The sequence below is a fragment of the Loxodonta africana genome, chromosome 14 (genome assembly GCF_030014295.1).
Source record: "Loxodonta africana isolate mLoxAfr1 chromosome 14, mLoxAfr1.hap2, whole genome shotgun sequence".
Taxonomy (NCBI): Eukaryota; Metazoa; Chordata; class Mammalia; order Proboscidea; family Elephantidae; genus Loxodonta; species Loxodonta africana.
Window position 1 is genome coordinate 69,644,606 of NC_087355.1, and position 25,228 is coordinate 69,669,833.

A 25,228-nucleotide genomic window follows, 5' to 3' on the forward strand; every position below is an offset into this window, starting at 1 on the left:
CTGTCACATTGCAGGGAGAGCAACTAGGGTCACATAACAATGTGTGTATAAATTTTTGTATAAGAAAAAAAAAACTTTTTTTTTTTTTGTATAAGAAGCTGACTTGAATTGTAAACTTTCACTTAAGGCACAATTTAAAAAAAAAAAAAAAAAACAGTGAAGCAGAGAAAAAGAGCAATTTATCTCAAGGAAATGGCTCATGCTGTTGTTGAGGCCGACAAGCCCCAAAATCCATGGCATAGGTGTCGGCTTGAAGCTTCTCCTGACTTATGCGGCTGCAAGGGCTGATGAACCCAGAACTGGCAGGTCAGATGACGGGCTCCTAGCTCACAGGGCTTCAGAGCTGGAGGATCCCAAAGTTGGCAGACCAGGCCACTGGCTCAAATCCTAAGAACTGGAGGTTAGGTGATGATGAGCCAGAAACAGGATCCACAGCAAGCAAGCAAGCTTCGCCAGAACATCCATCCATATATACATATATTGGGTGCAGGCCACACCTCTGGGGAAAATACAACTGATTGGCTGATCACATCAGATCACATGGAGGTGATTACATTTATATCACAAAATGAAGGATAATTATATCAGGTCACAAAATGGAGTATGATTATATAATACTGAGAATCATGGCCTAGCCAACTTGACACATAACATTAGCTATCACAGTCTACCCCTTGTCAACTTTGCACTCATCTCCTTAAACCATATATAATCTCTAAAATAAAGACAATTATAAAATCATACTCCTGCCTGACTGGATACAACTAACATGCATACAACTGAAAATGCACAAGGCCCATTTACATCTTATATTTTATAAGTGATGGGATAAGGAAGGGAACAAAGCAAAAATATTTGCTATATATCTATATGCACTCATACGCATATAGTAAAACAAGGAAGAAACACTCATAACAATTACAGTCCTCATTTCTGCAACTGGTCACATGGTCATAACTGGTATTTAGAATTACCTTCTACCGCTTTGTCTAGTGAAAGTAGGAACGACCAACCAGCTTCCCTATACTTCTCATTCTGACAAAATTGTGAAAAAGTATCAAACATCCAATCAACCAGAGCCTCGCCTTTCACACATACATGATCTTCTTTTGGTAATAGTTTGCATATTAATATCACCACCTTATTCCATGGACCAGCAGTGGCTTCTTTACTACTAAAAGCAGAGTCATCAGCACCGCTAAGATTATTCAGACTTGAGAACCACACAGCATTGCCTCAGATCAAGAGATTTACTTCACAGCAAATGAAGTGCAGCAATGGGCCCATCCTGATGGAATTCACTGGTCTTACTATGTTCCCATCATTCTGAAGCAGCTGGCTTGATAAAGCGATGGAATGGCCTTCTAAAGACACAATTACCATCCCAGCTAGGTAGGAATACCTTGCAGGGTTGGGGCAATCTTCTTCAGGAGGCTGTATATGCTCTAAACCAGTGTCCAATATATGGTGCTATTTCTCCCATAGCCAGGATTCATGGATCCAGGAACTAAGGGGTAGAAATGGAACTGGCACCACTCACTATTACCCCTAATGACCCATTCACAAAAATTTTGCTTCCTGTCCCCACAACCCTATGCTCTGCAGGTCTACAGGTCTACAGGTCTTAGCTCCAAAGGGAGGAATGTTCCCCCCAGGAGACATAACATTGATTTTACTGAGCTGGAAGTTAAGAATGCCACCCACCCACTTTGGGCTCCTCATGCCTCTGATTAACAGGCAAAGAAGGGAGTTACCAAATTGGCTGGTGTGATTGATCTTGATTACCAAGGGAAAATTGGCTTCATATTACATACTGGAAGTAAAGAAGAGTATGTCTGGAATACTGGAGATTCCTTAGGATGCCTTTTAGTACTAACGTGCCCCGTGATTAAAGACAACCGAAAACTACAGCAATCCAATTCCGACATGGCTATTAATGGCCCAGACCCTTCACGAACAAAGGTCTGGGTCACCCCACCAGACAAAAAGCCACAACCAGCTGAGGTGCTTGCTGAGGGCAAAAGGAATACAGAATGGGTCGTGGAAGAAGATAGTTCCAAATACCAGCCACAACCTTGTGACTAGCTGCAGAAACGAGGACTATAATTGTTACGAGTATTTCTTCCTTGTTTTGTTATACGCGTATGCACACATTGTTGTTATTGTTAGGTGCTGCTTGGTCTCATGAGATAACTACTATTATTACCTTCGGTTTAGAGAATTGGTTCTGACTCACAGCAACCCTATGTACAATAGAATGAAACACTGCCTGGTCCTGCATCAACCTCACAATTATTGCTATGTTTGAGCCCATTGTTGCAGCTACTGTGTCAATCTGTCTTATTGAGGGTCTTTCTTCCTCTTTTTCACTGACCCTCTACTTTACCAAGCAATCATACTGCTTGGTAACGTATGTGTGTGTATGTATATATATAGCAAATATCTTTGTTTTCTTCCCTCCCTTATTCCATTACTTATTATAAAATGTAAGATGTAAATGGGGCTAATGTGTTTTTGGTTGTACGCATGTTAGTTGTATTATCTTAAGTGCAAGTACAACTTTATAATTGTCTTATATGGAGATTATGTATGGCTTAAGGAGATGTGTACAGGTGCCAAATTGACAAGGGGTAGACTAGGATGGATAAGGTTATGTGTCAACTTGGCTAGGCCATGACTCTCAGTGGTTTGGCAGATATTATGTAATCATACTCCATTTTGTGATCTGATGTGAGCAGCCAATCAGTTAAAAGGGGAATTTCCTTGGGGATGTGGCCTGCATCCAATGTATATGGATGTTCTGTCAAAGCTTACCCTGTCTCAATCCTGCATCCAACTTGTCATCCTCTGACCTCCAGTTGCTGGGATGTGAGCCAGCAGCCTGCCGTTTGACCTGCAGATTTGAGGATTCGCCAGCTCCACAGCCCCATGAGCCACCAGCCTGCGGTCTGACCTGCCAATTTTGGGTTCGTCAGCCCCTGAAATCACACGAGTCAGGAGAAGCCTCCAGCCTGATGTCTGACCCATGGATTTGGGACTTGCCAGCCTCCCCAACTGTGTGAGCCATTTCCTCTCTCTACACACACACACACACACACACACACACACACACACACACACACAGGCTTCACTGATTTTGCTCCTCTAGAGAACCCAGCCCAAGACACCCTAAATCTAGCACTAACTTTAAGACCTCTGAGTTAGCGTGATCATACTATACGTTGTACTGAGTTACATTAAGGTGCTCAAAAGCTGAGTGTTGCCTTTACTTTTGGGGAAATTCACTTATTCTTTCCTAACAAAGAGCACAACACTCTTTTCTGCCCCACATCCAAGACTTTCCAAGACCAGCCATTAGGGGCATGTTCATGAAGATTCAAGTTAACACTCAATTATGGTTAGTAAAAAATATTGCTGAACGTTGGGGGAGTTATTTAACCTTTAAGTCTTGCTGGACTTAGACAAGAGAAAGAGGAGAAAGACAAATTTTCAGAGCCATTGTAAATGGCTAGAGTTGGCGAGGGCTCCAGTCAAGGAGCCTCTTCTACCATCATCATCACTGCCACCCTACTAACCACCACCACCCACCCACCCCTTGCCAACTTCAGGAGTCTCTGGTTGATAGGGATTTGTTATCCTTCTTGCCCCCTCTCAGTCTACAACTATCATACCAGCCACAAAAGTCATATGTAACATAAAATTTGTCCTAATTTAAATATATTTAAATGCCACTGAATAAAGGTGACCCTGTTTATTATACTCTATAGCTCAATTAGAAACAGTCATAGCAAAGCCAGGTTAATCACTTAAGGTATTTAATTCTTCAGCCTCAGAAATCCTCTGTATCTGAACAAAATAATTACATATTTTGAATACTTTCCTAACTTATAAAACACAATGCTGTAGCTTTTTTTATTTTACTTTACTTCACTACCTGCCTAAAAGCTGCTATATTTTATGAAATCGGTGTTAAGTCACAAAAATGAGACTCTGATGAACCCATTTCATGTCAGTGGAAAAATACAAGACAATAGAATTTGTGTAAAGCTGGGAACTCTAATCCTTTAACGTCCTTTTTCGATGGGGTATCTGACCAGTAGAGGGTAGGGAATAAAAGTACCATCTCTGAGGACAAAATGCCTGAGTTTGAATCCTGACTCCAACATGTGCTTGTTATGAGACTTTGGCAAGTTACTCAACCTTTCAGTGTCTCTCTAAACTCAGGATAATAATAGTAATTATCTCATAAGATTGTTGCAAGGATTAAAAGAGATAATACCACAACAGTGCTTGACACATAAAAAGCCTTTACAAAAAAGTGAGCTTTTATGATTATGTACCAGATTCATCCAAAGAGATAACTCATTCGTGAAATATTTGTTAAAGGCATATTATGTTCAAGGCATTTGTGTGAATACAAAGAAAGATATAAGATACTTCTACCAAAAAAGACTATTACGGAGGAGTCACCCTCGTCTTCCTAGACAAGCAGGTGATTAACGTTTCTGGGCAGGGATGAGAGTACGGTAAGAACATAAGATTAGGACCCCAGAGGCTGTCAGTCCTAAGCATGGCCTTGGGCACATTTAACCTCTCTAGGTCTCAGTGTTCTGATCTGTAATGTGAGGAGTTGGACAAGGTGATATCTAAGTGTCCTAGGAGTTCTAGATTATCTTTATGTAATAACCTCAGAAACAAAAAACATGCAGCCCTTAGCTGCCAGTGTTTAAAATACAATAGAGAGACAGCACAAACAAATTTGTGCAAGGAAGAACATGTGTCCAAATGGAAAGAGAAATGGGGCTCCCCTCGTTGGCTTTTCCATTGTTGATTGGCAAAGAATTTGTCATGAGACCAAGTACACTGTTGTTAGGTGCTGTCAAGTTAATTTCAAGTCATAGTGACCTCATGTGACAGAGTAGAACTGCCTCATTGGGTGTTCTTGGCTGTAATCTCAATGGAAGCAGATCATCAGGTCTTTCTCCTTCGGAGCCACTGAGTGGGTTTGAACAGCCAGCCTTTCAATTAGCAGGAACCACTTAAACATTTGTACCACCAGGGCTCCTCCCAAGCACATTAGGCATGGGGTGGGGAGGGAAGAGGAGGAATGGAAAATGGAGGGCTAGATCAAGTATTTAGTGGTAAAGGGGAATGAAATACTCCAGGACATATATAGACATTGGCCAATGTTGAAAGAGAAAGCATAAATAAGAAAACAAACACCATTTATTGATTGTTCTCTGTGTACCATGTATCCCACTAAGCATTTTCAATGTGTTCATTCATTTAATCTTTGCAATATTCTGTGATGTAGGTACTATCATCCCCATTTAGGGACGAGGATATCAATTCATTGGGAGATTAAATCACTTGACCAAGGTCATCAAGCTACTAAGCTGTAGAGCTGGTATTAGAAGCTATCTAAATGCTCATACAAAATGGGAATTACTACCTTTGAACATGAATTGACATAAAAGAACATAATGGAACATCAGCTGAGGATGATTTTGGAATGAAATACTGTGATTTAAAAAGCAAGAATAATTCTAGGTAGTAGTACACCACCATGTTTAAAAAAGAAAAACATGGCCTTCAAAGTCTAGCTCTATAGTTAGAATCTGAATTTAAATTTAAATTTTTTCAGAATGTACTACGTGTGAATTTCCTTGATATGTATTTCATTAAATAACTGGAAGTATAATCATGTCTTTTTTTAAAAGGTATAAGAAACTTCAAAAATAGAAAAAAGGAGTCCAAGTCACTTCAAAGATTTAGAGATAAAATTCTGAGAAGCAAAGCAAAACTACAGACATCTTTGGAGCACACAAAAGCCACCTTCTTATAAGTGGCTTGAAATGGGTGGAGAAAATTGCCATTCAATGCCAGAACACTGTGCCTTTTCAATGAAGCTTTGCAGTGTCGGGGGGTAAGGGTAGGAACTAAGTATTAATTATGTTGCTGGCTCCTTTCCATTTTGCCAGCCAAATGTGTTGTGGAGCAGAAGAAATCACTTCTCTAAGCATCTAGGATAGTCAAGTGTTAAAAAAATATATACGTAATGCATAAAATTAAACGGGTAAATCAACATGCCATTTACATTAAGCAGTATCGTTTCAAACATACACACACTTATTTCTCAACTCAGAGAACCTCTTAAAACGAAACAAAATCTTTTAAAAGGATGCTCTGTCTTAGCTTCAAATCATAAAATCCAATTTCAACTTAGCTCTTCAAATCTGAAAAAGCTATGTTTATTCCTGAAGTTAGAGAATTCAGACCGTGCCGTTCCGGGTTCATTTGAATCTGTGATTGCTCTTAGCACACTGCTATTATAGAATAGTCAGATTTTTGTTAAGGCATAATTGGCAAATATGGAAACAGCTTTAGGTGGTTTAAAAAAAAAAAAAAAGATGGAAAGAACATGTCAGTGGGAACAAAATCCCCATGAAAGTTGAAACAGATTCCTTTTCTTACTAAGGAGCCTTAAAAATAATCAACATGTTGACACTTTAATTAGGTAAGTTTCATCTTAAGACTATTTTGTGAACATTAACCACTAATCCACCTATCATCTCTGTGAGTAGGGGAAATAGTCCCCTTCTTGATTAGGGAAATCCTGGTGTTTGGTAGGCAAATGGAGTGAAAACCAAGCCCTCTCTTTCATCTCCTGTTTGGAAGTTCCAATCTCTAGAGTACTACCTCAACTTCCCAGCTGCCTGCAACCATGGTCACTTTTTAAAGCTGTGAACCAGAATAAATATAGTATGTTGTAATATATTTATAGAAAATGATAATGCAAACTACAGTAATAAATAGAGAATCTAAAAATACATATACAATCCCCAGGTGGCAAGTTACCAAAAACCTGTAAACAAGGAGAGAAAATCTAAAGGATGACAAGAAGAAGAGAATTTCTTCCTTACACTCTACTAAGAAAGAATTGGAAAAGGAGCGATGAGGGGGAAGGAAGGATGGGAGGGAGAGAGAGAAGAAAAAGGGAGGGTAGGAGGAGGACTTGGAAGGAAGGAAGGAAGGGAGGAAAGAAGATCCACAAAAGAATATCTGGAAGGTTATTTTCGATCAGTAAATATTCAAAAATTCTGATACTTTTGCATTTAACTGAATTGAAATCAACATTAAATTGATGTTTCATAAATTTACAAACAGTCATAAAATAAAGGTAACTTACATAGGCCAGAAGAATGTCCCAGCTTTCACCCCTTGCTTAGTGGCCGTAATCCATAGCTAATGAGGAAAATATAAGAGGCTTATAATATGTTCTGAGTTTTGGTCAAAGAAAAAGGTTTTAAAATGCATTAGACTGGATATCTTACATTTTACCCACTCCCCACCATAAATTTCACATTACTTACAACCTTTTTTTTTTTCCACATCTGGAAGTCAGAATTGTTATTTCCCTAAATGTTATTCAATACGTTTTCTGCAAAAGTTCTCAAAAGTTCTGCCACGATTCTAGTAACTTTTTTTTTTATCTTAATTCATCTCAAAAGTCTCTCTCTTATGTTCCTGTCTTTTCTGATAATTGTTTTAGATACTTCACTTATATGGCAAAATTCTGCTCATCAAAGGACCCAGGAGTGGACCATATGTTTGTTTTACTGTTTAAAGTCTTCAGAGGAGATCCCGACTGGGCACACAGATGCCAGCATCTTAGAACTTAGCAGTCTTGTTTTGTTTTAAACTACATAAATAAGAAGTACAAAGGGTTAATTTTTAATCTGGATTTTCTTTGTATCTTTTACCTAGCCTTTTAGCAAATGACATTTTAGAAATAAATTCCTGGGATAAGTTAGGTGAACCAAGTACTTCATTAAGCCTTTTGAAATATTCTTTTTTTACAGCCCATACTGTTGGGAGGCAGAAGATGTGGACCTGGGTTCTGCAACCAAATAGACTGGATGTTAAGCCTCATCCCTGTCACTTATTAGCCATGTGGTCCTCCAGCAAGTTCCATAATCTCTCTGTCCATTTCCTTTAAAATGTAGACCATACCACCTAGCACACAAGATTATTCTAAGCTTTAATGAGTTAATATATGTAAAGTTCTTAAGAGGGTATCTTAGCAGTTGTTAAACAATCAATTTTAGTCTTTATTATTATACAGGAATAAAAACAAATATAATCTAATTATTCTAGGAACATTAAAAACAACTTAGAGCGGCCAGTGCCCCACTGAATAGACATGCGTGAAAAGAAACTCACTCAATTTAGGGAAGAGAAAGGAGGCGGCGGGAGAGAGAACTATGGATTGTTTGTCATCACACCAATGCAAAAGTGGTCTAGGAATTGGGGGCAGCCCCTTCTCCAGTTTCAGTGTATCTAGACTTTCAGTGTGTCTTTTAATTCTGTTTTGTGTAAACGGGTAATTTGGAGGTGCAGGGCACCCAGGAACCTACCCATGGCTTCAGAAGAGTCTAGGACATCTAGACTGGAGAGCTCCTCAAGGGTCTAAAGACCCCTAGGTTCTTGTTGTTAGGTGCCGTCGAGTCAATTTCAACTCATATTGACCCCATGTGACAGAGTAGAGCTGGCCCACAGGGTTTTCTGGGCTGTAATCTTTACAGGAGCAGACTGCCAGGTCTTTCTCCCACAGAACCGCCAGAGGGGTTTGAACAGGCAACCCGTTAGTCAGCAGTCGAGCCCTTAACCATTGTGCCACCAGGGCTCCTTAAAGGCCCCCCCTCCCCAAGGCATCTGGAAATTCCCAGCGCCAAGAGTCACAGCTGCTGCAGTTGGTAAGCAGGGATAGGGCAGGAGAGCACACAGCCCTTTCAGATCCACCCAGTTTCAGGCTGCTGATGGATTTCACCAGCATGGGAGGTACGAGGACCTGACCCCGTTCACATGGTTCTGGGGGGTAGGACTGGCTAACCAGTACCTCTGTTTCCCTGGAACACATTAGAGAGATTAGGGTCTCAGATTGCTCTGAGCGCCCTCCACTCACCTTGGTCCAATACATCCTTCTGCTTTCCCAACAAGCTCTGGCCAGCTATGATGCCCCCAACCCAGCTGGTTTTGAAATGTGTCCTGGAGTTTGATCCCTTCTTATTTCAACTCCTCTGTCAGCAAAAGGATGAGTTCAGACTCAGTGCCAGGCATCCCACAGTGCTTCAGAACTATGCCAGGTCGTGGGATTGCCAGTTTCTTATATTAAGTGATCTACCTTTACGCTTATTTTAATTCCCCAGATACAAACTTAGTATATTCATATCCAAACAACTTCCCAGAAAATCCAGTGCATGACTATTTCCAAGGGAGTTGTACTGGGCAATATCTGGAATATAGGAAATGTAAGATCAGTCAGGGGTTTTATAAAGGAAAGATGTTTTAAAATACAAAGTGTGTATGCTCACAATTAGCTGATCTAGAGTTTGTCCAATGATGACCTTGCACTTTCAAAAATATACTGTAGAATACATGCTGATGTTGGCATTATCTGGGCAATGAGAAGTGCTATCATGATTATTTAGCTCTGTAGCTCTCAGAGAAAAATGTTACTGAATGTGGCCTTTGCATGGTTAAAAAGATGGGAAAAGCATAGAGAGGAACACAGAAGGGAAGATGCTAGAACTATCCCAATGGGGAAAGTCAGGGTCATTTTTTTCTTTCTACTTTACTGTACTTTCCAAAATTTTTACGCTGAGAATTAACATCTTTGCAATCAGAAAAAGATTAACCAATTTTAAAAAGCGCTGTACAATATGGAGACAAAGGTAAAAAAAAAGTTATTTTTTTCTCAAAAAATAAGCAGAAAGTTTCTCCCTGCTCCTTTGTAAAATCATGTTGATCATATTTTCTAAAAGCAAATTGAGAGCATGATCGGAAAAGTATAAGAAGTGAACCAATAAGAGCGAATACTTGAAATAAAAACCACACAACAAAATCGCAAACAAAAGAATCCTAGCAGTAACGAAGCCGATCTACCCAGGTTTATGGCAAATGGTTTAAGATTGAAGTGTACAGAAAACAAATTCTGAAGTCATATCAGAAACAGCTAGAAAATCCCTTTGGACGTGATATGTCTATGTTCTATTTCAGGGCTAAGAAGTTAAATCCAGTAATTGCCCCCCGCCCCCCAAAAAAGGCACTAAAAAGTTGGTTGGATTATTTCTACAAAAGAGGAAACATGAAAATGAGCCTCTAGGGTTATGGGGGTAAAAAAGGAGTTTCCTAGTTGCTTGTTGATTCAGAGAAATGGGAATTATGATTTCTCTGAATTTTAATGCAATATAAATTTCCTCAGAAATTGGTAAAATCAACACAGCTACAAAAATAAACTGAGAAGACCCGCGGCTTGGGCTTCCTGCCTTTAATCCCAATATTCTCTCTATTGCTTTGCTTTATTTGTAGGACCAGCTTTCAACTTTTGTGTCCTAGATTCTACATTTTGAAAAGAGGGCAAATAAGACTAATATTTGCACCTTCTTCATATGTTATCAGGAATAATTACCTATTCCAGGAACTGCTTCTCACTTAACGCCGCTCAGCCCATTTTATTCCTTAATTTTTTACTCTCAAACCCAAGTGTAATTTTAATTCTTTCACAATAAGCATACTAAACACATTAAGGCATGTAAAAAGGCTCCCCTGCTGGAACCACCAGGGCCTAAATATGAGATCCAATGCTTTCTCAAATTATGCGAAGCATGCAGCTATGCAAGAATGAGAGAAGTTTTGAAAAAGTAAACAAACAAAAAATATTAAAAAAAAAAAAAAACAAGTACTGTTGTATCCTTTGTAGGAAAACTATTTCCTTCGCATTCAAAACCATAGAGCTGGGATAAGAGAATTCTGGAAGTCCACAGGGATGTTTGGGGTACTCCATCAGCAGAAACAATGATTCAAGAGTCTGAAGACAGTGAGAGGATATGAGGATCAGAGATGCGGCAGAACAAACCGGACCAGAGCAGCTACTGTCCAGATGGTCAGGGCCAGAAGGAGATGTATGATGAAACTGCTGACATGTGACCATGGAGCCAATAGGACTGAGAAGATGGACCCCTATCCTAAGGGCAACATAACCTAGAGGATGCACAGGCAAAACACACCTCAGAAATGGGTGCGGTTCAGTTCAATCCAAAAAAACCGAACTGGAGAACCCAAATGTGCCAGACTCTGGTTTAGGACCTGAGAATAGAGAGATCCATAAATCAAGTGCCTACCCACCATGGGAATCACAATCTAAAGCACTCATGGGAATAACTCATTTCAGAAGGATGTGGTCAGATTATGATAGAAATATGAAAGCCCAACAGAGGGTCCCTTAGCTTAGCCTGGACTGAGGGAAGTTAGGGAAGGCTTCCCAGGAACAGACATTTCAACTGAAATTTGCATGGTAAATAAAAGCTTAGTAGGCAAAGGGACCTGGAGTCCTTGGATGGTGCCAATAGTTTATGGAAAGATTAGGGTTCATATCTACCCAGAGATGTCTCAGAAAAAAGGCCTGCTGATCTACTTCAAAAAAAATCAGCCATTGAAAACCCTGTGGAGCACAGTTGTACCCTGATACACATGGAGTCACCATGAGTTGGAACGGGCTTAACGGCAATTGTTACTGGTAGGCCAAGGGGCCAGGAACAGGTGAGCAGGGTCCATCCACTGTACATTAAGATACAGTACAAGGAGGGAAAAAACTGCAGCTTTGTAGTAGTATGTGGAGAAGAAACAACAGAAAAAAGAAAAAGTCAACTTTTCCTGAAAAGAAGGAAAAGCTTCTACATATCAGGATAATAAAATAAAAGAAGAGCTAATCAATGACTTAGACTTCCCATCAAAACAAGCCCTTTCAACTGGAAGCTTGCCCTTACTCTAACATTCTACTGTTTGCTCCCTTTCTGGAACATACCACCTTTCCTGAGTTTTCACACTGCAGCAATTCACTAGGCATGGTCTTTGTACAAATCGTTGCGTCACTACAGCTGGCAGAAAGAGTGGACTCTGGGCCAAGCAACTTGGAAAGCGATAAGAATAGTTCTATTTCTCCTAGAAATGCCTGGCTGTGGACACTGCGGCTTTAGAGGACTTGAATCATGGTGGGTGGTAGCCTTGTTTCTCTAATCTCCTCACTACTCTGCTTCTTAGAGTCTCGTTCATTCCCCACATTGCTAAGCACATACTTAGACTGAACAGGGAACTTGCCTCTATCCAAGACTGCAAGATTACAACACAGAGAATTTTCAAAGAAACAAACACACTTAAGGAACACCACCAAAACACAGATGGGAAAAGTAGGGTCATGCCGCAAATGATAACTTCTTAAAGTGCACGCTAGGGGTCAGCAAAATAAGAGCAGACACGATTTTGCGAATGTAGCTGTATCAGGACAAAAGAAAGATGAAATTAAACTGTATCAAAAATATTTTTGGAAGTCTATCATGAGATTCAGATTAATAAGTACGCATTTTCAGATGGACACTGTACCCATACATGCCTTATCTCGTCTATTATATTTTAAGCTAGGATAAGAAGTGGCTCTCATCCAGTGTTTACTCTGACCTCTATATTATTTAGCTGAATGTCTTACACAGTTTAAGGACTCCGTAAAAATAAGTTGAGTGTCACTTAATTACAAGTCTAAGATTTTTATAAATATTTTCTCTACTCCATTTATTTTTTTTTTTTATTGGTTACCTTATAAAATGCACGTGCCTCTAAGTGGATTGTATAAATGCTTGGGGAATGTTATTGAGGCCCATCTTTTCTTATAGGACATTTCTATCCACATGCTCTTCCTATTTGCCAAATTTCAATAAAATGCGTTTTTAAAGTATGGGGAATTCTTACGGTGATCACCTTCTTCAAGATGACAGACAGAAACACAAATCCGTTTTACTGCAAATCTCGGTAAGCGTTAAAAAAAAAAAAATTATTATTATTTTTTTTTTTTCCTAAATTTGGTCAAATGTGTCAACTTTGAGAGTTAGCAAGGAACAGGCAAACAGTTGAAACAGAGACCTCACTTCATCGGCCAGGTTAACAGCACTCCTCTGCTCCTTTCTGTGGAGGTTACCGTAATTAATATGTGGACTCATCCTCTGAGTCATGCTAACCCAGAGGAAACGGAATGTCAACACATGGGGTAAGGTGATCCAATTTGATAAAATTACTATCTCTCTATATACTTTGTGGTTCTTCAGGCAAATTTACTCTCATGGTAAAATTAACATAAAAGGCCAAACAGCAATGGCTTGATACAGCTCTAATTTCAGTTATTTTTATTTACTCATAAAATGTTCATCTATCATAAACTTTGTGAAATCCACCCTGTAAACAAATTTCACTATGATCACAACCCAGGTCACCATGGACTTCTGGGAGTCAGGCCTGAAAAAAGACAGCAGCATCAGAACCTCCATTATAAAGAAACGTTTCTGCAGACATGCAAGAAGGCTTCCAATGTTTATTTTTTAAAAAAAATGAAAAGCCCGTATTTATCCCTGCATCCTAATTAATCTATTATGCAATATGAATATTTGTATCATAAATGACCTTTTCACAAAGAGAAAAGAACCTTAAGAGGAAAATAGATTATTTTTTCTTACTTTATACTCCCTATTCGCCCCATAAGCCGCAGGAACCATTTCTAGCTACAGATCTTTTAGGAATGGTAAGTACATGGGCACCCGAGCATTTAACCATTATACCACCAGAGCTCCAAGTACACAGGCTAGGTACACACGCCCCACCTCTCATGCTATGGCAGATAGCACAGAGGTATCAGAGCCCTCTTCCCCAGCCAGTGCTCCAGGGACCCACTACACTAATCAGAGCTGGCAGGAGATAGAACTATCCACCATCTTTCTTCTACAGGGTTCTGATCGACTGCATGCACTGGGGTATGTTCCTTCAGTGATTACTTGATCCTTCTGGCCAGGGTCTTGGGCACTTCATGGCAGCTCTGCAGACTCAGTAACCACAGCTTTATGTTGCTGCTTTGCTCATGTCTAACCAAAGCAAGGTACCCAGCACATACACAGTCACTGAAAAAACATTACATAGAACGCAGTTACATCTCTTTTTATTTTCTGCCCAGTCATCTGCTCTGAAGCAAACAGGGTGATTTCTTCCAAAGTATTACTTTGCCACTCCAGAATAAGGCAAGATTCTGTTGATTCTATGTAATTTCCAGAATAAGATGGGATTCTGTTGATTCTATCTAACTTCCATGATTTTGTAAAAATTGATTAAATAGAAAAAGTCCTGATTTCGCTACTCATGTCAGTGTGCCCCTTTTTTCAGCAAGTTTCCCCGTTTCTGTTCATTATGACACATTGGCCAAACTCTTGGGGGTAGTTGTTGGCTTCTCTTCATTATATCCCGTAAATCTTGTAAGGCCTAATTATTTCTTCTTCAAAATGTTTCTGAAATTTACCACTATGTCACCATTTCCACCAATATCACACTAGTGTAAACTTCTATCTTCTCACATTTTTATAGTCATAATCTCATATACCCACGTACACACATACATATACATGTAGAAACATGTACACATATGCATGTTTACATGTGTGTATTACATGTGCATATACACATGCATGTATACATATATATGCAGATATATACACGTAACTATACATCGTTGTTGAGTCGATTTCAACTCATAGCAACTCTATAAAAAAAAAACAAACCCATCACCGTTGAGTCGATTCCAATTCATAGCGACCTTATAGGACAGAGTAGAACTGTCCCATGGGGTTTCCAAGGAGCAGCTGGTAGATTCAAACTGCTAACCTTTTGGTTAGCAGCCAAACTCTTTAACCCCTTTGCCACCAGGGCTCCGGCAACTCTGTAGGACAGAGTTAAACTGCTCCATAAGATTTTCAAGGCTTTTAATCTTTACAAAAGCAGGCTGCCACCCACATCTTTCTCCCGTGGAGTGCCTGGTGGGTTCGAACCACCAACCTTTTGGTTAGCAGCTAAGCGCTTTAACTACTATACCACCAGGGCTCCTTATACATGTATATACATATATATTCATATATTATACACATACACACAAACACATATATAATACGTATACAGAATATCAAAAGACAAATTTTGGGATAAAATGTTTCAATGTTTACACATACATATGCAAAAAAAAAAAATTAAAACTTACCGGTTGACCTCCCCACCACCTGTGATTAAATTTCTCTCGCCCTCGAAGATGGAAAATGGCATCAAATACAGGGTCGTACATAGAATTGCCAACAATTCCATGTGATTCTGGATATAGCCCCTGTGTGTAAAAGCAAATTTATTGTTAAAATAACCATACGGTAACCCACATATATTAGTTCTACAAAAAAATTCCCTTATCATAGATTTTATACTATTTAATTTCCAAAATTATATATGATATATATAACCTTTATTGTGTGTCTGTCTGAGCAAACATGAATAATACTTATGGCACTAATAATAAATTTAATATGATTACTTTGTTAGGTTTTTTTAACTATTGTAATTTAATAAGGTGACAATAATTTTTATTACTATAAATTAACTTTAGTTTGAATTTACATATTTGCCTCCAAAGCAGCTTGTTTCCAAAGACACTTTTCCTTCTTCCTAAGATCTATTTTCCCCCCAAAACAACAACAATCAGGATAATAAAATGAAAAAGTATTCTTAAAGAAGAAAGTGAGGTAGAACTGGGAGTACATGAATAATAAAATATAGCAGTTCTGAAGTCAACATTGTATTTGCAAACTCACAAAATAAACAATAGCCCCTTTGGTATTTGAAAGGGGATTAACGTATTTGTTCAGACAGAACTGTACCTGAAAGAAGGTTTCAATGTTTTAAAGTTGCAATGCAGTATAGTCATCCACAAAGTTGTAAAAAGCATTTGCAGATAAGATAGAAAACATAGAGATTTTCTTTGAACACCAAAGACCATGTTTTTTTAAAAGTTCTCTGCTGTAAGCCATTGTAGGATGAAATCACTCCTTTGGATACATGTCATTTGAAAAACTACTTACGGTGGCCAAAGTGTATAAGTTAGGGAAGGTTTTTGTTGGGTACACGGGTCTCATGTAGGGAGAATGTGTGCCACAAGACCCTGGAAATAGAATTGAATTCCAGATATTAGAATAAAAGAACCAAAAGAATCAAGTTATGTATAGAAATCTATTTTATAAACTATCAAAGACAGGCGTCACCTTCAGTTTTGTATTTCAAATAATAAAATATATTTAAAATGAGACAGAGCATAGAGGCATAGGTCATGAATTACAGGTGAGAATGGAGAATATGAAAATGACTTACTTAGTTTTTCAATGTTAGGCATGACCTTGCTGCCTTTCTTCATGTATGATGCACGGAAACCATCCACAGAAAAGATAATCAATGGAGGACGAACAAACCTTAAACAGTAACAACATTAAGCTTTAGAAAAATCATTGCCACAGAGTTTCCATTACTCCTAGTCATCCTCAATAACTGGACCAATAATTTCCAAGATGCAATTTCACGTGAGGACATCTATACAATCCTGTGCTTCTAGCCATGTAACATTTGAGGCTACTGAACGAAGTCCAGGGATTAAATGACCAAAGTCACAAAATGGCCCCAGGAAGGGATCGGCTCTATAGACTTCCTCCACTGCTGCCTTTCACCTTGTAAATAAGGTTTTTCACAAAACAAAAAACTGTTATATTTTGCCTAGAATACGTATTCTTCTAATTAGTACCTGGCAAACTCCTATTCATCCCTTAAAACCCAGCCCAAGATTTCTTCTTCTATAATCTTAGTTGCTTACGCTTCTGAATTCCTTTAAGTATTAAGTCATAGCTCTTTTACAATTCATAATACATCATACAGTAGTGAACTATTAACATGTTTCTCTCCCCCACCAGTTTCAAAGCACAGTTTATAACTTATTTCTCATTCTATGTTGTGAACTACTAGTATGAGCTCAAATATATTAATGAGTAAATGAATGAATATGGAACTAATAGCAGTAGCACTCTTATTACTAGGTCTAAGCACTTACAAAAAATTCCTTTAAATTTATTTATAAAATAATTTCCAAAATAATTAAATGTATTGAAGATCACTAAAATGTCTATCAATAAAAGACCAGGTTGTCATCTAGCTAGGCCAGGATCTAATGAATATTCCCTTTAACACATTCTGAAGAGTTCAGTCAGACTTAAGAATACCACAAAATGTGAAAAAAATATTTCTACTTTGAAGATAATTCAGGAAGTATAGGTTTGAGTTTATTCAAAGACATATAATAAGGCATATTTTGAATGTTCAAACGAGTCACTTAGACAATACTATGTAAGAGTTTATAATCATCAGTAGTATTACATTTGGAAGGGCTTCTACCACATAAGACTATACTTTCCTCAAAAAAAAAAAAAAGCCTGAACACATTTTTAAATAGTCATAAATTATTGCCATTTCATTCTTCAGATACAAGCCCAAAGAATTTCAAGTGATTCACTGAGTTTAAAAAAAGGGCAAAAATACAGTACCTAACTACTCGAATCCTATGTCCTAGACTGTGCTGCCTAAAACAAAAGAAAATAACAACAACAAAAAATTTTTTTAAAAGCAAATGCACTAATGAAAACTCATTTGTTGAAAATGTTTTTCCTGCCCGGCATTTTAAAGGTCCATGAATTTTCAACAGTTTCCCAGTAGGTGTAATAAATGCCTTATGCTGGTCACACTCAGACTGTGGGGTGTCACTCGAGTTTGGCTGTCCCCCAACAAAGCAGCACTTCTCGTCAAGTTTCTGCAGCATCTGGTAGGCCTTACCTTGTCAGATGATATGTCTTAGAAGTTCTACAGCACCCACCCCGCCATTGCCCCACCAAAAAAAAGGAAAAAAGCGGCATCCCATGAAAGAACACTGAAAAACTAAGTCAATGCTAGAAACATTTTGTTCCTTCAGAGATATGCAGGTACACTTTATAAAGTCATCAGCCAAGGTGGAGTATAAGGAATATGCAGACTCCAACACGTGCCGAGATGAAGCCACAGGTGCCCTAAAGCCGATTCTGGTTCAGGGCAGCCCATGTGTGTCAGAGTAGAACTGTGCTCCACACAGTTTTCAATGGCTGATTTTTTTTGGAAGTAGATTGACAGGCCTTTCTTCTGAGGGGCCTGCCCTCTGGGTGGACTTAAACCTCCAACCTTTCGGTTAACAATCAACCGTGTTTTATGTTTGTACCACCCAGAGACTCTACATAGGTGACAGGAGAGAAAAAAAAAAAAAACTATCACTACTTCAAGATGTACTTTCAGCTTTTAACCAATGAATTGCTCACAAGCACTCACAAGTCTGTATACGAGTATGTCAGTTTTACAGTGTTTCTAACCAGTTACTCATCTATTTCCTGTGATATTTTAAGTTTATCAACTCATTGAAAGCTTCATAATACTCGTAAAATATACTTACCCTACAGGACATTCTGCGGCCTTTATTTCCTCACAGTCATCATCTACCCAATGTGACTCTCCTATACAGAAAAATGGGTAAATTTATGGGTGAGTCTAATTATAAATGCCACTCAGAGCCTTGAGGAGCACATTCTGGGACCTGTGTTGCTTATGGGACACTATCTAAAAAGAAATTCTGAAATAAAACCTAGTGTCTGTTTTGGCTTCCTAAAGTACACTCATACATGGTGGGAAAGCTACGATTTAATAACCCCAAGTGGTGTTTATGCGAGCCTTCAGAGTCTAAATGGTTTGTAGATAAAAAACACCAGTGGCGTCAGTGAACAAAATTTCATGTTTGTATCCCTCCAGAAATAAACTGTTTGGTCATTAGCTGGAACATTCTTTCCTGCCACTGAACATCTCGAGGCCATAGAAAGCATGGTACAACTTCCCTTTAGATGGGAAAAAAGAGCCTTAGAATAGACAAGGGATAAAAAATAGGAGGTGGAAAATTGCGAGAGGCCATTTGTAAACGCATCCCGTGTAAGGTCCTTGAATTTTGGAATAAAAACCAATGCTATCTTTCACTTTTATCCTTCTCCAATATCTAAGAGTATAAACCTAAGTCTTTCAGAAGTTATTCTTTTTTAGATAGAGAACAGAAAAGGGCTGAAATTATAAAATGAGGCTTTCTTTGGAGAAAAATAAAAATTACCCCCCAAAAATTTTTGCCTTAAATTGTCCTCAGGCAAATAAAAATCATGCCTTGAGTGAAAGGAAAATTTGTATCCCAAACGTTGCAGAAACTGCTCTGATGTAAAGAGCACTGGAAATCTGCCACAGTGGATGAGACTCTTAACTACTAATGACTGTGTAAGCAATTACTATGCTCCTTAAAAGGGGGAAGCTTTACCACACATGTAAGAACCCAAGGCATACGTATTGGCCTCACAAAAGTACTGGAACCAGAATTTAAAACCAGAAAAAGCCGATTCATAATGATTCAATGACTGATGATACTTAAGTCTTTTCCTCATTTATTTTTTCTTCTAATAGCTTTGTGACTTACTGGTACATCTACTACATGGAGAAATAAGAAGAGAAAGGGAGTAAATCCACAGTCAACTTTAGGTTTCCTCAACAATTATGATAATGGTTCGGGTAGGGGGAAATTTCCAAATTCAGGATTGATATAATACCCTCTTGCCACAGAACAGCACTGCACGTATTTCACAGCTGTGCTGCTTTTTCTCTGAAATCTTTTAACAGAGACTGTGCTGACATGTTCCGTGTCACTTTGTGGTACCACAGAAAGGAAAAAAAAAAAAACAGAAAGGAAGCAGGACTTAATTCAGAAACTAAAAGTGACATATACTTTATATAAAGATTCTTGGGTTTTTCTGTTAACCTCCATAAATGCGAACCTTGGAGGCATAGTGGTTATGAACTACAATTGCTAACCAAAAGGTCGGCGGCAGTTCAAATCCATCAGGTGCTCCTTGGAAACCCTCTGGGGCAGTTCTACTCTGTCCTCAGGGTTACTATGAGTCGGAATCGACTTGATGGCAACAGGTTTGTTTTTGTTTTTGTTTTCTATAAACAGATGCCACAGCAAACCCCTAAAAACAAGAACTGCATCTTTTATATTTTCTGCAGACCTCTGACTGTTATTAATTATGAGAATAAAGAAATCATATTCTATAATCAACTGTACAAGGTCAACACACAGGGATGTATGGCTTTGGGGTATAATAGGAGTTGGCTGGTGCCCTGATTCTTTTTACTAGCATGTTCCCCTACCCCTATTCTGCAGCCAAGGCCTCAACAGCTTACATCCCCTGCGTACAAAAGCTATGCTCCCTTTTTTCAGGATAACAATTTTTCAGAGCCCACAGTAGAGCAGGCAAAGTTGAGACCTTACCTAAAACGGGGTCCTTGCTCCTGCCCCACCCCACACACTCAACTTCCATATTTTGCTTCCCTCACTTCCTTCCATGGTTCCCCTACAGAATACTCCCTCAGTAAACCACATGTACTGAATCCCTCCTTCAGGCTTTGCCTCTAGGGAACCCAGCCTAAGTCCAAGACAGGAGGTCTTTAGAAATCTCTTCATTATTTTGGTTCTACAGAATTTGGGGTTATCTTCTTATTATTTCAGATCATGAAATGCAGAGTGGCAAAACTAAGAAAGAAGCACTAGAAATTAAAAAGCACAACTCGGTTGCTCCTTCCAATCCATATTCAAGGTGTTACATGCATAAGACCCAGGATCTCTTGGAGCACCTCCAGCTTTTACTCTTTCAAAGCTCAGGCCATTCTGAGCAAACACTTGCCTCGGCAAACCACGTGGTAATTGGTACAGCAGTCTCCCTTGGCCAAGCAGTCTTCCGAGCAATGGCAGGCGTTTTCTTCATTTCTTCCTTCTCCACATCTATCCTTAGTACACTCCCAGCCACGAGCTGAAACCACCACAATAAAACACTTTCACTGCTTCACACACACCAGATGAAAGAGGTCACAATTGCTTGGAAGAGTTGCCAGTGAAAAGAGCTAGGATCCCAGATCGTTTAATCTCCTTGTGAAATTTGAGTTGGCCTGAGGCCCAGATAATATTTGGAGGACTTAACAAATAGAACAAATTTCTAATTTTTCAACTTCAGATTACAAAGTCTAAATGCAATTTGATTCCTTCAGAAAAATGAACGCTGAAAGGCAAGGAAGTATCCCTACCATTCCCAAATTGTTCTGAAAGACCCAATAAAATGTATCGTATCTAAGGTTTGTGATAGGGCTACCTATCACGGTAGGGATAGTCTCCATAGTTTGGCTCTTTTATCTTCAGAAGTAGCTTCACTTCACTTTAGTCAGCTTTGATTTGAATACAAATGAAGGGGCAACTAAATGCCCTCCACCTGCTATAAGATATATGAAGGTTAAAGTCCTAAACAGATCTGAAGTATCTAATGAGGCATTCACATACTCAAATGCCAACCATTGACCAAAATGTGGCCCTACCTACAATGACAGGTCCGAGTCCCTACTTTCAAGGAGACTGGTGAGTGGATTACAGATTTCTGTCTGAGCATATTTGATCGAGAGCTCACAACTCAACCCTACCAAGATCTATTCAGAAAAGTAATACTTTCATTTTAAGGAAAGTGCTGTATCAGTTGTTTGATTTTTTCATCAGCTAGACAGTAAGCTCCATGGCATGGGAAATCACATCTCTGTTTTCACCATTTTATCTCCAGCACCTGAGATTGTGCCTAGCACGTGCTAGGTGCTCAGTTAATATTTATTAAATGTCACTGAAAATTACCGTGAAACTATAATATGGTTCTTTAAATTCAAGGTTGCTGTATTGAGCAACATCACAGATAACTCATTTGTTCAATAAGCATGTAGTGCCTTCCATGTTCTAGGTACAGGGGGTGTATCAAAGAACAACACAGGCAAGCTTCCTGTCTTCAGGAGGCTTACATTCCAATTGGAAAAGATAGATCATAAGCAAGTAAACCAATAAATAAGATAACTTCAGAGTGTGCGAAGTGCTTGTGCTGGAAATAACAGGATGGCATTGATAGAGAACGATGAGGTGGGGTGAGAGGGTCTACTTCAAAAGAAAAAGAGACGCAAATAATGACCACAGCTAAAAAGAACCTTCTTTGAGTGGAGCTGGTATGGGAACAACCGTTAATTACACAGAGTGGCTCATACAATCCATAAGCATTCAAGAAACAAGACTAAAACCCACACTTAATACAGGCCAAAGCAGGGTGGCAAAACCAAGGTGTACAACAGCAGGGAGTCTTTATGTCATTTATTTGAGGAAAAAGTTTCATACCTGTCTTCAAACAATGCTCATCAAAGTCATAGCAGCAACTGCTGTAGCTCTTACACAGGTTGTCACACCGACAATCAGGGGGTTCAAGCTCTTGAAGTTCATAGCATCTGCCCTTGCAAGATCCGGAGGTGCTGACATAGGGGGAGTCTGATAACACTGCAAGGAACAAGAGGCACAGGCAAGGGGATTAGGGGGTGAGTCTTGTGACCACAGAGGGGAGGCACTAGGAAGCAGTGCAGTGTGGGGATGCAGGCTGACTCTGGATCAGGCTGACTCTGACTACGTCCCCTGGGCAGGTTACTTAACATCTTTGAGCCACAGCTTCCTCATCTGTGAAGTGGAGGGTTAATAAAAGTAACTCCAAGTTGTAATGAAAATGAAATGAAACAATCCATGAAAAACACCTAGCAAGGTGTCAGATAATCTAGAAGTATAACCAGTGTTGGCTATTGGTTTTATTTCTCTTAACAATTATTATTACTACAAATCTGTGCATGGTTAGTGCCTCTGTGGAGCTAATGATGTCAACAGAGAATAGTACTTTGGGCTATACACTTAGAAACAAGAGCTCATTTGCCTCTTTAAAAATCCGTAGCTTTTTGTTAGGAAAATTGAACCCACATGTTATTAGAACAGGCTGAGGCTACGGGAATGGAACAGAAGACTTAAGTTCTCTTCCAATGGTAACATCTACACCTATAGCTTGGGTTACTCAGACACAAGCTCCACAGTCTCGACTTGTCAAAAATTTAACACCTCTCGTATTACTTACATATGATGTAATGATAGATCTAGAAATGCCAAGAATCAACTAGAAATTTTGAAAATAGAAATTCAGGGAGATGAAAATTTTACATATTTGCAATATACAAGCAATAGCAGTAAAAAAGGACATGGAAGCTTCATTCACAATAATACCCAAAAGGTAAAATATCTTGATACAAATTTAATAAGACATGTGAAGAACACATACAACACTATATGAAGAACACGTGAAAGCTCGACAAAAGAACATTTTGAAAGATCCATTTAAACAGAAATACATACCGTCTTGGAGATAAGTATATCGGTATGGTAAAAATATTAATTCTTCCTAAATAAACCTGAAGATTAAATGCAAGCACACACACACACAAAAAAAGTTTTGCTGTGATATTTGTTTTTTGTTGTGATATTCATTCCTTTCAGGAGGATTTCTTGAAATTTGAGAGTATATTAAAAGTTTATCAAAAATTAATAAATGAAAATAGAAAAAAGGAAAAGTAACTTGACAGAGACTAGAAAGTAAAATGTATTCTGAATTTACATAATCAAAACTATTTGCTACTGGAGAAGAAGTAGATCAGTAGAGGTGAAGTACCAGAAATACAACCAAATATAGGAGATTTTATTTTATAATACAAGTACCATTTCAAGTCAGAAGAAAAAAGGATTAATCAGTAGAAAGGCTGGACTACCTGGGTGATTAGAAAAAAATAAGCTGGATCCTCAACCCAGTTTACAGCATAATTAATTTCTGATGGCTAGAAAAACACGAACAGTGGCAGAACTCAGTAGGAACACTATTTTTTGCAAAACCAACTCGACGGCAGTGGGGTAGGTTTACCAACACTTAAAAATGCCTGTGGATCTTTGACTCAGGAATTCCACTGCTAGATCTCTCATGTAAATTTGCAAAAGTTTGCTGAGATCTATTTACAAAAGATGTTCTTTGCAGTCTTTTTATAATGAGGAAAAAAACCTGAAATCAACCAAAGTTGTTTGCTCCCCTTGAGAAAGAATCATTGTATCCATAAGTAGACTATTATCCAGCCCTTAAAGAGAAAGTGGTAGGTCTGTATGCGCTAATATGGAAACATCTATAAAATACATACTCGTTGCCACTGAGTCAATTCCGACTCATAGCGACCCTTTAGTAAGGGTTTTGTTTTGTTTTGTTTTGTTTTGTTTTGTTTTGTTTTGTTTTGTTTTTAAGAAGAGCCTTACAGTAGTAAATATTATATATTTTGTGTTAAAAATAGAGCTGAAGATAACAAGTATAAAGACAATTAAAAATAGAGGTAGAGCTGGATGTGAGAGAGAAAAGACAGGAAGGGAAGAAGGGAAGAGAGGGACAAAGGATTGAGAAAAGGTACAGGTCTGCATAATTCTTTAAAGGTGCAGCCTGCATAATTCTTTAAAGGAGCAGGTGTGAATAAACTTTTTCATCCATAAGAAACTGTTTGCAGGAATTATCTTTGGAGAAAATGACATTGAGAAAGAGGGAAGCAAAGACACTTTTACTTCTTAATTTTGACGTTTCTGTAGTTCAAATCTGTAACTTTTACATATATTAAAAAAACTACTACCATTGACTGAATTCCAACTCATAGTGACCTCACAGGGTTTCCAAGGCTGTAAATCTCTACGGAAGCAGACTGCCACATCTTTCTCCCAAGGAGCAGCTGGTGGCTTCGAACCACCAACCTTTGGGTTAGCAGCCGATCGCTTTAACCACTGCATCACCAGGGATCCTCATTACATATATTACTTTATAAAATATTCACTGCAAGCTGTCTAGTGTCTTTGTTTCCTTGCTTCTTCAGCTCTGTTTATCTTTCTCTCTCTCTTTCATGTTGTCGTTAGTTGTGATCAAGTTAATTTTCAACTCATAGTGGCCGCATAGGGTTTTCTAGGCTGTAATCAACATAGAGAAAACAAAAATCCTCACAACTGGACCAATAAGCAACATCATGATAAATGGAGAAAAGATTGAAGTTGTCAAGGATTTCATTTTACTTGGGTCCACAATCAACACCGATGGAAGCAGCAGTCAAGAAATCAAAAGACACATTGCATTGGGCAAATCTGCTGCAAAAGACCTCTTGAAGACCAAGGTGCACCTGACCCAAGCTGTGGTGCTTTCAATCACCTCATATGCATGCTAGAGCTGGACAGTGAATAATGATGACTGAAGAAGAATTGATGCCTTGAATTGTG

General features: G+C 38.7%; 1 protein-coding gene across 4 annotated transcripts in view; it reads right to left on the reverse strand.

The window, feature by feature from the left end:
- Nucleotides 1–25,228, reverse strand: part of ENPP2 (ectonucleotide pyrophosphatase/phosphodiesterase 2) — an 87,143-nt gene that overhangs the window by 49,936 nt on the left and 11,979 nt on the right. For all 4 annotated transcript variants that reach the window (XM_010588471.3, XM_010588470.3, XM_010588473.3 and 1 more), the window contains exons 3-9: nt 22,250–22,405; nt 20,739–20,864; nt 18,422–18,482; nt 16,276–16,373; nt 15,990–16,069; nt 15,125–15,244; nt 7,190–7,245 (exon numbers count right to left, since the gene is read on the reverse strand). In XM_010588471.3, the coding sequence (XP_010586773.2) occupies nt 7,190–7,245; nt 15,125–15,244; nt 15,990–16,069; nt 16,276–16,373; nt 18,422–18,482; nt 20,739–20,864; nt 22,250–22,405 (697 nt within the window). The remainder of the gene's footprint in view (nt 1–7,189; nt 7,246–15,124; nt 15,245–15,989; nt 16,070–16,275; nt 16,374–18,421; nt 18,483–20,738; nt 20,865–22,249; nt 22,406–25,228) is intronic.